Source organism: Epinephelus fuscoguttatus, linkage group LG22, assembly GCF_011397635.1.
Source record: "Epinephelus fuscoguttatus linkage group LG22, E.fuscoguttatus.final_Chr_v1".
NCBI classification, from domain to species: domain Eukaryota; kingdom Metazoa; phylum Chordata; class Actinopteri; order Perciformes; family Serranidae; genus Epinephelus; species Epinephelus fuscoguttatus.
In genome coordinates this window covers 26,468,949-26,482,062 of record NC_064773.1, presented here as the reverse complement: position 1 = coordinate 26,482,062, position 13,114 = coordinate 26,468,949, and the positions used below count along the sequence as shown (strand labels likewise).

The 13,114-nt window shown below is 39.2% G+C and overlaps 1 protein-coding gene across 1 annotated transcript in view; it reads left to right on the top strand.

The window, feature by feature from the left end:
• camk1da (calcium/calmodulin-dependent protein kinase 1Da) overlaps window positions 1-13,114 on the top strand; it is an 86,702-nt gene that overhangs the window by 48,059 nt on the left and 25,529 nt on the right. Inside the window, exon 4 of the mRNA XM_049566722.1 lies at window positions 12,928-13,066. Within this exon, the coding sequence (XP_049422679.1) occupies window positions 12,928-13,066 (139 nt within the window). The remainder of the gene's footprint in view (window positions 1-12,927; window positions 13,067-13,114) is intronic.

The following is a 13,114-nucleotide window of genomic DNA, read 5'->3' as shown; positions in this document are numbered from 1 at the left end:
CAACTATCTGTGCAACATGTACACTTATTTTCTGTCATATATTTAATGTTACAATGTTGGATGTTCATATTAAATGATGTCAGAGTTTCAAATAAGGAGGTAAATGTATTTAAATGTAATCCCTGTGAGCAAAACCTTTGGCTTCAGATCATTCTGAGTATTCTGTTTAAAATGTTTTTCTACTTTGGCTACAATCAAACATCACGTCAAGGCAGATTTCTTTGTATGGTCATGGCTCCAGGCACACTACTGCAAGTGCTACATGTAGCTACATGCTAATGTCAAGCAAACATCTAAACTTGGTTGCCGATATTAAATTTTCCCTGATTTCAAATTATATTCCTGCTGAAACATGTCCAGTTGTAACAGGAGAAAGTGTTTCTATACAAGATAATATCCAAGATACAAAAGACTCTGAAATGCTGACCAATCAGAGCAGATTTGCTTTTTTTGCAAGGGGGTCTTGAGACGGGTGCTAAAACAGAACGTCTCACACAAAGGGTGCATACAAGTGTTTCAGCACAAACAATTTGAGTAGAATAAAATGTTTTTCTGAACATTTAAGCATGTAAACATGTTCTTGTAGAAACCTTAAATACAAGTATGAACCCAAAACTAAGCGTAATCCTGTACGTCCCCTTTAAGCTATGATCAGCAACTTTGATTTAATGTGGTGCACAAAAAGGTCTCTTTCGAACCCTAAAAGCAAGTTCCCCTGAAAGGTGAAGTTTTCTTGTGAAGTTAAATGTGAGTGCTTCCTGACTTATTTATAAGAATGTTGTGGTTCTCAGGCATTTTTCTACTAAATATGCAGAGCAGTATGACTCAGCTTTTAACTTTCCACCAAGTGTTGAAGTGGTCCCCCATAGGAGAGAACAACCAGGCCTGTGGATGCTGATAACTGCATTATGGGTACTGTAGTATACAGCATTGTTAGAACATGGCCCAAACTAGACTCTGGTCTGGTGAAAGGGGGAAAAAAAGTTTCATTGGTTTATGTTTTTTATGTCCAATATAGATTTATTGATTTTTGGTAATATTGTATTTTTGAAACAGGAACATTAGATCTTTACAAAGAGCAGTTTCTCAGTTGATGAAATCAGAGTACAACTTTCTTATTTCTAATTTCAGTAGTTGGTAGTTTACAGAGCAATTTGTTAAAACTACAATATTTTCTTGCATTATTCATAAAATACTACTTATGAACCAGAGATTCATATTTCTGTCTTTCTCACACTTTTAATCTTATTCCTCTGCCCACCCATCACCACACACAAACACATGCACACTTTTCATTTCAATGACAGCTCTACTGAGACGACAACATCTCACACATTAACACACACATAAAAAGCCCACCCGTCCGCCCACACACACGCAAAAACACAACACACAGCTACAAGGCCTCGATTACATCAGCAGCATCTCTGCTTTGATGGTCAGCTGTAGAGGGAAGCAGAATGGCCCGTGGTTCACCCATGGGTGCCCTACTAACCTCCTCTGCAAGGTTGCTGCTGCTTACATAAGAGGAGACGTTGGACTGGAAGTTTGGCACTTGTACTGGAAACATTTTAGTCAAGTTCAGGTCTGTGGATTACACAACAGTGGCTATGTTTACTGTTTATCTGACGTTGGCAAATTATGTGTTCGCCTACCTCACGTGGGTCCCTCTACGCCAACTCTGAAAAAAGTACAAGATACAGGAGAAGTTTTGTCTTATGACACTGTGAAATCACTACTTTTTAGATTTGATTGAGGGATAAACTCTTGAGTTAAAGCTAACATTTTACTTTGCTTGACATTAAAGAGATTCTGTAGAAGATTCAAGAAAATTCCATGGACTTCTTCAATTACTAAAGACTGAATGGAGTAATCCTATTCACTATGATGTAAGAGTTGATGTTGCAGCAGTGTGACATAATCAATAACAAGTCACTTGTTTAAACCTGCAGATTTTAGCCGTAATGGGGATTTACATATTCTTTATAATACACTTCATTTGTGATGATGGACCAGTAATTGCTGGTCTTCTCAAAGGTTTACAGCAAGCAGAGCATGTGTTTTAAAAGACAGACAAACCAAGGGAACTTACAGGCTTACATTTTATCACAATTTTAATAGTAACAACTGTGGAGAAAAACTGGCAAACATGTTAGTGTTAGTGGTAAAGTGTTAGAAACAGAGAGTTTTAACAGGCTGCAGTGGTGTGGCTGTACAGTAGTAACATTCCCAGTAATCAGTTGATAAGATTTGTCTCCTAAATAGGTTACTGTGACATAAAGTAGTTACGTCAGACCTCATCTGATAACGGAAGCTTTATCTGACATCACTGGTATTTAATGGTATTTATGTTCGGCAGCAGTGACATTTTCAATCCAGGCTAAAGGAAGCCATCTAAAGAAAACTGCAGTGGCTTAAGGCATTAGGAAAATTATTTCCCTATTAATGTATACTTAAAGGGACAGTTCACCCCACATCAAAAATACATATTTTGTCCTCTTACCTGTAGTGCTATTTATCGGTCTAGACTGTTTTGGTGTGAGTTGCTAAGTGTTGAAGATATCGGCCGTAGAGATGTCTGCCTTCTCTTGAATATAATGAAACTAAATGGCACTCAGCTTGTGGTGCTCAAAGCACCAAAAAATGTATTCTGAAAAACTCAACAGTAATGTCTCTTTCCAGGAATCATGACTGGTTACTCAAGATAATCTACAGACCTTGTTGTGAGCAGTTTCATGTATTTGCTTCCTACCAAACTACACCCGTAAACTGTATCATTCTGCAGAAGGAAGTGTGCATCTACTCATGGACGTGACAGCGTGAGATGTAAAACTTAATGGGGTCCTCCTTGGCTGAGTTTTAATGTTAGCTAGCTCAGTGATGCCAGATGAGCTAGCAGTGGATGAACGCTTCCTTCCACACAGTGGTAAGATAGGTGATGTAGTACAAGCCAAGTGCAATCTAGTTCAGCCGGTATCTCTAACACTCGGCAACTCACACCAAAACAATCTAGATCGATAGATAGCACTAAAGTTAAGAGGGAAAGTACGTATTTTTTTATTTTAAGGTGAACTGTCCCTTTAAAAGGTAACAATATTGTCATTTGAGAACATTTGTATTTGTAGCAGAACTATCATCAACCAAAGGCCAAGAAAACACGTCAGATCCAAAATGCTTTAAAGCAATTTTTTTTTTTTTTTTTTACTTTTGTTGAACAGCAGTCTTTGAGGCAACAGGTGGTAATTACAAGTTAAAGCTAAATGCCAAAACATAGTATAACAACAGCACAAGTAGAGCAGGGTCACAGAGTCAGTAAGCTGGCTCTTTTCAGACACTCAGATGGTAAATGAAAGAAACATATTCAGCTTTTCACAGAGTTGAAGGTCCTCCAACACGTCTGCTGCGATGCGTGTTACGTCACCTAAAATCCCTCCATTGGCCAGACTGCAGCCGAAGGTTTTATTCTGATTAAGCTGTTTACCTTCTATATTAACTTTTTGATGGAGTTTCCTGTTGTCATGAATAAACCAATTAGCAGTTTCCTGGCTGCCAGCCACCACCTGTTTATTGGGTTTACTACTGTTGGTCACATGAGAGGGAAGTGATAATCCCTATTCAATGTTAGCTTTACTGTTAAATAGGCAGCTGTGGTTTTTATGTATAGTTAATCATGCTCAAGGACTAATTGCAGCTTGAAATTCTCTCACTAGACATTATTAAAGAGAGATAACATGACTGATGTGTAAGGTGATTACCACCAAAATTACAGCTGAAGATTTTTCCATTTTATCCAAGATTGCAAAAATAGGATCTCATCACTTTAGGTCGAAGCTTTAAAGAAATACTACTTGGTATCACTGATGCACTTTCTCTGTCTCTGGGCAGCAATTGAGTCTATTATGAATGCTGTTGGTTCTGTACTTACTTCTGCTATACTGTACAGCAGAGTCAATAAATCAACATCCCAAGAGGTTTTGACTGTAAAAACTGCTTTCATTTTACTGCTCTCACTGTGTTTTTCATACCAGTCATTTCGATGAATTAAAGGAGCTGCTTTCAGAGCAAAAGACAGTTTTAATTTAAAAAAAATTGTGACAGAGACATTAACAGGAAAGACCCGACCTCTGCTCTTTCGTCCTCCTGTACTCCTCCCTCTCTTTCACACCATCTGTGCTTCTTTCACTTCATTGCTTCCTTTCCTCTCCTCTCACACTTTATTTCCATCGCCATCACCTCTTGTCTTTCGCCTGCTCACTTGCATTTTTTACTTTTTTCATCTTTCTTTCCTTTTTCATGCAATGTAGATCAGTTTCTATGGTAACAGTGTCAAAGGTAACACCTAGGTTATAACATTTCAGGGGGACCTTGAGAATTGCAGCGGGTGGCATTATTAGCGTGAAAGATTTGGAACGCTGCAAAACATCAGTTGTAAAGTGTATTTTTATCCGCTGGGTTGAATTTAATAAATATATCAACACCTTAACAGCAAATCATATTACAAACAAGATGCTGTTTGTCTTTATCGACCATATTTCACACTGTCTGACGATAAAACAAAGATAAAACAAATTTAAGAAATGCATTGAACATTGAACTAGCTCATGCAAAACACCATTTGTCTTCCATGAATGGAATTAAAGTCACATTGATATTTTTACATTAACAACGTAATGTGAAAGGGGTTGGTCAAACTGATGAACCCACCAAGTATCATATGATACAGCAGTTAGCCTTAGCTGTACATTTTAGCATCTTCCAGCTTGTTGTTTTGGTTTTACGGCTCACAGCTTCACTGTTTTCTTTTAGTCTCACTGCGCTCATCAGCATTTTTCACATTCAGCAAAAAATTTGGAACCCACTAAACCCACTGTGCACTACCTTCCCTGCGCGACAGACAGACAAAGTAAGCAGCTACCTAGTGAACACAGTGGAAAATTTAGCAGCTAAAGATCAATATATTTCCCTCAGGAGTTGGTGCACACCAGATTAGCTCTAAATGAAGAGATGTTGCTCAGTGTCCTGTGAATGTCTAAATAAGCAAGTGCTTGCTAACATGTTCACCACCATAAGGTTAAAGTATGTCAATGTTCCATTTACAGCTTGTTTCTCTGATTCAAGGTCGCCAGAAATTCAATTAATTCAGATTTAAAGCGGCACTAATTACTTTTCTCATTGACAGGAAATGAGATCACTATATTAACTCTTCATTAACTCTTCATGAGTTCCTCTATTTCCTCTGCAGCAGTTTGTGGGGGTTTGAGTCATAGGGTGGATAATAGATCACATCAGATCAGATCAATGAATGAGAGGAGCAGCTGCTGCAGAGGAACTTTAGACCCAGTGCAACGAATAGTAAGGTTTCACTTTAAATGAGTACACTCTGTGTTGCAAGATTGTGGAGCAATATATATATGTATTCCAACAGCGCTCCTAAAGAATGGCCCATTTATAAGCCAGTCAGTATCGGCTAAGCATCGCCTTGTTGACTAAACGTGTTTGATATGAACAGAGATCTTCCCCTGGATGGCTTCAGGAAAAACTGACACAGTAATTTCACTGTTAACACGTCAGGGGATGCACCCTATTTTTTTCGCTGATAATGCTACATTGTGAACAAATCCGTGTTAATATCGGCAGGTGGAGAGCTAGTGAGCTGTAAGCTAATAGCAAACAAAGGTTGCATTGAGTTGCATTATCATGCATTCAATCTCTGTTCAGTAAAAATAAGTATTAGGCGAATGTAAATTATAACTTGAATAAATACAGTTGTTTGAAAGTGAAATTTGTTGATGTTTTCACAGCGATGTAAAAATGATAGTAGAGTTCCTTGTTTCCCTGGCACAAATGAGGGAATAAATAACAACAAAAATAAAATAAACAACTACAACAAAGAAGAAAAAAACATATGCTGTCGGCCAACTTGTAATTTTAAACATCAGTATCAGCCAAGAAATCAGCAATCAGTGCATCCCTATGTTTTAGTATCTCTTAGCTGAATGGAAAGTGAATACCAGACCTACATTTATCAGTTGGCCAGAAACGCAGCAGCTTAAATACAGCTTAAATTAAACTATAACTCAGTAATGTTCATCATCATCCAGAGTACCTTTGTTGATGGTATAACTCACATTTTTGCTGTGCCACTTCTTATTCTTTTTGACTATTCACGGTGCTGTTTTAAGATTCTGCATGTCTTATGTTCAGATGGAGAATCAATGAAAGAAATGATTTGCTGTGAAAAATATGTTAAAATATAGAGGACTCGGTGTAAAAGCACCAGAAGAGAGTAGCTCAGTCTCTCTTTTCATCTGGCCTCAGTGCTGCAGGCTGCTCTTCCTTATGCTGCATGCAGTAGCTTCATCGTGAAACAGAAAGCATTTGTGTCCATCATCAGCTGTAACTGGTGACAGCAAAGTGTCATCAGTGCTTCAGCAAACATGAAGCAGAAATTGGGACACTCTGCTGCATAAATTTGTACCAATCACTACTGTAATAAGTAACCTCATTTGTTATAATTATGTGCGTTTACTGAGATGTCAGGAATCTCATTTAGGAATGTGGATTTTTGAATGTTTTCTGTGTAATTGCGGCATGGTGGATCGATGCAGTCTGACAGAGCTTTCCTCGCTCCTGTTCATCACAGCTTTTCTTACGTAACCTCAACCGCGGGGAGGCAATCAGTCCGTGCTGCCATGAAAATCGATGCAACCGAGTGCAACTTGGGCCTTATATTGATGCTGTTTGTATTTGGGAATTACATATTAGTGAAGATAAAAACACATGTAGTGTAGAGAGAAACTGGTCTAAGAAATCCATAAGACAGTATGCAGCATCTGACTATGATGAGGCTATCATTAAACATCAGACAGGATATATTGAAAATTCATAGATATGGTATAATCTAACTAATTAGAATAGTTTTTGTGTGTATTTTATCTTTAGTGATTCTCCTTTTGTTGTCATTCATCCATAGAAAACCTAAAGCAGCAGTAAAGGCTTTAAAACCAATGTATGGGTTGTTTTTTCGTCAACAAGCTCCCAAACACACAAACTCTAGTACAGCAGGGCAACTCTTGGCTATTAGCATATATCGACTGTTGGTCAAATTGCATGTCGAGGATATGATCATACTGTCTTGACATTTTACAAAATTCTACTGTCCCAATTAAGAATTTCAGACAAATTATCAACAAATCATCAATTATGATGTTCAGACCTATATGTATTTTGTATACATTTGCCATATTATATATATTTGGATATCAGAAGAGTAGCGGTAGGAGCCCAGGAATCCAGAGCTCAGCGTAGAGCTGCTGTTCCTTCATGTTGTAAAGGGACCAGTTGAGGTGGTTCAGGCATCTGATCAAGATGCCTCCTGGCCGCTTCCCATTAGAGGTTTTTCAGACATGTCCAACTCGTAGGAGGTCCTGGGGTAGACCCAGAACATGCTGTAGGGGTTATATATTTCATCCCTTCTGGGAATACCCCAGGATAAGATAGAAAGGGTTACTGGGGAGAGGAACGGATCGAATACCTTGCTTAGCCTGCTGCTCCTGCGACCCTGGATAATAACTGATGGAAGGATGTGAGGTGATCTATAGGCAAATTATATGAATTCTACAAACGAAGAAGCAAAAGAATTTTTATTGGTGTCCATTATTTTACTTGGTGCATACACAAATTCAAGAGCAAATGGTCAGATAAGATCTTATTATTGGTCAATAGCTTAATGACTGGCTGTGTAAATCAAGTTATGTTTGCACAGATTAATAGTTAGTGCAATTATAGTGTTTACATGACAGTTTCCGCAGAAATGCCTTAATCTGATTTAAGTGTTCCTGTGAACAATCATTGACCGGATAACAGAACGCAAACGGGAGGTGTAAGTGCAGCCTTAGGGACAGTGGGGCAATTGTGATTAGTTAGTCAGGTCCCAAGACTGTGATGGTTCTTCATCTCTGCCATTGAGAACAGCATGTATCACACACACACACACACACACACACACACACACACGCATGCTTGAAAATAAGGCTTGCTGTCAGGCATGATGCACAACCATCGCCTCGAGAGAGCGATACGACTGCCTGCCTCTAAACAGATGAGCTGACGGAGGAGAGATGGATGAGGGGATGGTGAAACGGGAAAGGGGGGAGGGGAAATGTTAATATCTCAAAGTATTTCATCAATAGTTGGAAAAAAGAGATGAATCTCTCCCCAGTAACATGTTTGTGCTGTGAGCAAGCATGACAAATTTAAATCTCATAATGTATAATGTATTATAATTTAAAGCCCAGCACACCTACACAGGTGTTTCTACTCATTCTGGCTGATCACACTCCTCTCAGGTTGAAGAGGGTACAGTGTAGATTTTTTCACACAAGACATGTGGACATGTCACTGGAGGAAAAGCCCTGGTGTAATCAATGTGATAAATGATGGCTGAATTTTATTTAGCTGCTTCAGTTTCAAGGTCCTGGTGTTGTGCATGTTGACTAACTGTCACATTGTCATGACTTACTGGGACACTTGATGGAACCATCATTAATTGTTTTGTAATGTACATTTTTTTAATGTACAACAGTTTATGGCATTGCAATAAAACCGTACATCCTGAAACAGCCCAACTAGGCTTGAGCGGTATTATAGTGTATCAGGGTATTTAGAAATCCTCACAGTATAATTTTCAATACCTTAAAAAATATAGACACTTACGCCTTAACACAGATGCTGTATTAAGGTGGTGTAGTGCACAGTATGTGCCACCAGAGGTCAGTCTCTGCTGGTGGAACAGGCAACTGAGCTGAGGAAGATGACTGCAAGTGATGGGGATAACGTTACAGGACCAATAAAAAGCCGACCGGCAACAGTAGAGAGAGACAGTAAAATACAGGAGCTTTAAGGGGCTTAAATGTGCTTTTGTTTTGTTTTGTTTTTTAAATAAGTATTGTCATATACTGCATACCCTGTTGAAATGTCAGGAAGTTATGAAGGTTTAAAAAATAAACAGACAAACAACAAGAATGACATTAGTTTTTGATAATTATTATTTATAATAATGATTATTTCTTAATGTTATTAGTAAGACCTGTGCTATATGACAAGTTAAAATGACTGCTGTGAAAAAGGGCTATTAGGTAAGGTCAGCAAACTTTACGAGCCATTAAGAATGAGAGCTTTCCCAGCGTGACAGGTGCAACAAAACTTACTAAAGCCAGGGAGATTAAGAGGCTGTGTAGTTTGGCAGCACTGGCACGTCAGTTAGTTTATGTTTTTACAGTGCTGTGGATGACATTGTGTTGTATTTACGCAGTGTCGCTGATTCAGGTCAGCATAAGCAGCATGTGCCGAATTCTGTGCTGAATTGAAACCACACCCAACCAGCACAAACCAGCACTGTTCCGGTCAGATTTGGAGCCCACCTACTGAAAGCACAGTCTGTACACACCCACACAGTGCTCAGAGGAGCTTTAATCAGCTTCAACAAGTGAAAACACCTGTGTGGATGGACAGTGGCTGTGGAGGGCCTTTAAAGGTCACAGCTAAAATTTTTAGTGTTTAATGCTGTACAAAAAAAAGGCAGGACAAGTGTTCCGCATGGATTTGCTTTAAAAACATGATTGTGTTGTTTTCCATGAAGTTTCTTCTAAATGCAGAAAATGTCCGGTGCTACAGTATGACACTGGCTGCATGTGCATCCTTGATTGCATGTATACTGGAGATGTGTCTGAAGTCACTCCCTTGTTCACTCATTCACTCCTCCCTATATAATAGATAGTGGGCAGTAAATTGAGATGGACACTTATAATCATTATCATTTTTAATATCAATATATTGCCTGAGATACGCTGCATTGTGGGATTGTTATAATCATACGTGCCATAAACATGTTTTTACAGCAATATGTAGAGCATACATATTACATATAGAATAGGGACACTCAAAAAATACTGTGGTTAGTAAATGTGCACTACAGTGAACAGGGAATGATTTTGGGCACAGCCTAGGACATTAATGAAATGTCAGGGTGCCATGACCTTTGACCTTCCTGATATTGGACGTTTAGAGATTTTTTTTTTTTTTTTTTTTAATCATGTATCAAATGAGGAGGTGATGTGAGGTAATTCCACAACCCCTCAGCCTTATTTGACTGACTGTGTGTATGTGTGTGACTTTGTGTTAATTGTGTGTGTGCTGTAAGTGTTTGTCTTTGATCTGAGTGAGCGTGTCGGTGTGTGACCTTGTATGTGTATCCTTGGGTTTTTCATGCTTGTCTTAGTGAGTCTGTGTGTGCGGGTGTGTGTGTGCTTGCTTTTAATATGTTTTTATCTGTGTGCGTGTGGATGTGGTCCTGCCCTCGCATCTGTATGTGTGTGCTTGTGTGTACGTGTGTGTCCATGTGTTCTTGTGTGGGTGCTCCTGTCTGATTGCCATGGTCTCCTTACGCAAACGCTTACGCAACCATGCAGCCTGGTGGCTGATCTCCCTTTTGCCATGTGTGTGTGCGTATGTGTGTGTGTGTGTGTGTGTGTGTGTGTGTGTGTGTTTAGTCCTTTCTTGTCATTCCCAGACATGACTGCCTCTGAAACTGAACAAGTGGCTGCCCTCTTTGAAGAGAGAGAGGATTAGCAATTAATTCTGATCTCTTTTTTTTCAGCAACTTCATTAGAGTTAAACTTCCACAGGCTCTAATCTGATCCGTCACCGTGACGACGCCCCTCAGATACGCCGTGCAACAGTGTGTGCGCATGCACGCGTTTGCCTTTCTGCATTCTTGTGTGTCTGTGGTGTTCTATGTGCACAGTTGTTGCCACTAGTGTATATTAGTGCTCATGTGCGGATGCCTGTGTGTGTGTGTGTGTGTGTGTGTGTGTGTGTGTGTGTGTGTGTGTGTGTGTGTGTGTCCGTCCATTATGCTTAAAATATAAACATGCTTTATAAAGACAAGACTACAAGCTTGATGTGGTACTACACAGAGTTGGATACAAACTATTTTGTCACCCTTCCACTGTGGCTAGTGGATTCCAAAATCCACTAGCCACTCAATAGATTACTAATGGTATTTTTTGGCTGCTGAGTGAAGCAAATCTAGCAGCCATTTGCATATGTGACCAGAATTTGGCTGGTGGCTGGTGCTAATTTCTAACCCTGGTACTACAACTTTTACTTCTACTACCACTACTATTATTACTAGTAATATTGGAATAACTGAGACCATTAATACAATTTCAATAACATATAAAGTAGATGATATAGTGAGGTGCAGAAAGATGTTATCCTCCAGCAGGGGGAGCTATGTGTCTGTGTCAGATGATGAGCCAATTCCCATCTCTTCACACTGTATGTACACCTTAACAAGTCATTTCATGTGGTCTGGAGTCATAAAAGAATCTGCCAGAGGGGAGAAAATACAGATGAGCCTCTTTAAGTGTTTTCTTTTCTTTATGTCTTTTTTTTTTTTTTTTTTTTTTAACCAGCATTGATGGGTTTCATTCCTTCTGCTCGCACAGAGCAGAGTATGTCAGGATGTTTTACCAACCTTGGCAGAAGCTTCGACTTCTTTCACTTTGTTTTGTTTTCCTCCAGAATGGTTGATAATTTCTCCCGTGAAGACACTGCAAAACAACTGTTTGATCAAAAAATCACTATCCAAATTGTGCTGCTGCGATGATAATGAGATTAATTCATCTCTGAATCCAATCAGCATGTTTTAAGATTTTTTAGCATCTGCACTGGAATTATGTGAAATATTTTCATCTTTATGGCATACAGAGACAAGAATCACACACACACACCTGCACAATTGAGTTCTTTTTCATGATCCATCATTTACTTGAAGGAACACCTCACCCCCCAAATGATTATTTGTATATCAGTTACTCACCCCGTGTTAGGTTGACTTTGCAAAGAGAACTGTTTTTCCTGCATGCCTCCACTTTGAGCGAGGAATCCAAAAACAGAGAAAATTCTTAATGAACTGATAGGAGTGTGTGTTTAACAACGGCAAAATTATATCAAAATATCTGTTAAACTCACACAACTCATTCAGTCCCATTTATTTAATCATATACTCAGCACTTCTCAAACAGACAGCTCTTTTTGACAGACATCTGCACTAAAAGTGAAACTTATCTATGCTCCATTGACAAAAAGAGTAATTTTACCTCTCTGAACACAGGAGCTGCTGGTCTACCACTGCCTCAATCTGTACTTTATGTCATTGTGTGACTTTGTTTTAAAGAGTCAGTTTGGATTCACCAAAATCACATAATGACACTAACAAACTAAGTCACTGAGGCAGTGAGCATGAGAGAGATTTTAAAAGGATGTCTTGATATAGTTTTACTGTTGTTAAAAGCTCCCTCTACTTCCAGTTTTGGATTTGTCACTCACTGTGGAGGCCTGCGAGAAAAACAGTTTGCTTCACAAATTCACCATAACACTGGATGAGTAATCAGGGGGGGTTAAGTGTTCCTTTATAAAGCTTTTTCTGCTGCTGTTCTATCTAAAAAAACAGATTCATATTGATCAAGGGATAACCAAGGAATAGTCATGGATTCTGGGAACTGTGTACAAAGAGAGGACGGATACTTTCCAGGAATAACGGCAAACGCATTTTCCAACTTTCATTCCACTTTGAAAAATAAGATAAACATGTTACAAGCTATGGTAAACGCTGCAGGCTATATGAGTGTTTTGTGTGTATGAGTGTGTGTATGTCGTAGCACATGGCTCACAGCTTCCACACACTCTTGGCTGGAAACATCTACAGCTCATAAATTACCAGAAATCTTGACCGAGCAACCCCCCCAAGCCTTTTACTGGTTACTGCCATGTGTGTGCGTGTGCCTGGCAGAGTGTGTGCATGCATGCTAATATTTTCAGTAAACATACACTGATATACACACACTCCTTCCTATTCTGCAGGGTGTCCGGCGGTGAGTTATTTGACCGAATCGTGGAAAAAGGTTTCTACACAGAGAAGGATGCGAGTACGTTGATCCGACAAGTCCTGGATGCTGTAAACTACCTGCACAAGATGGGAATTGTACACCGAGACCTCAAGGTACTTTAACACACACACTCTCACACGTTTGTTCTCACTTGACAGGTA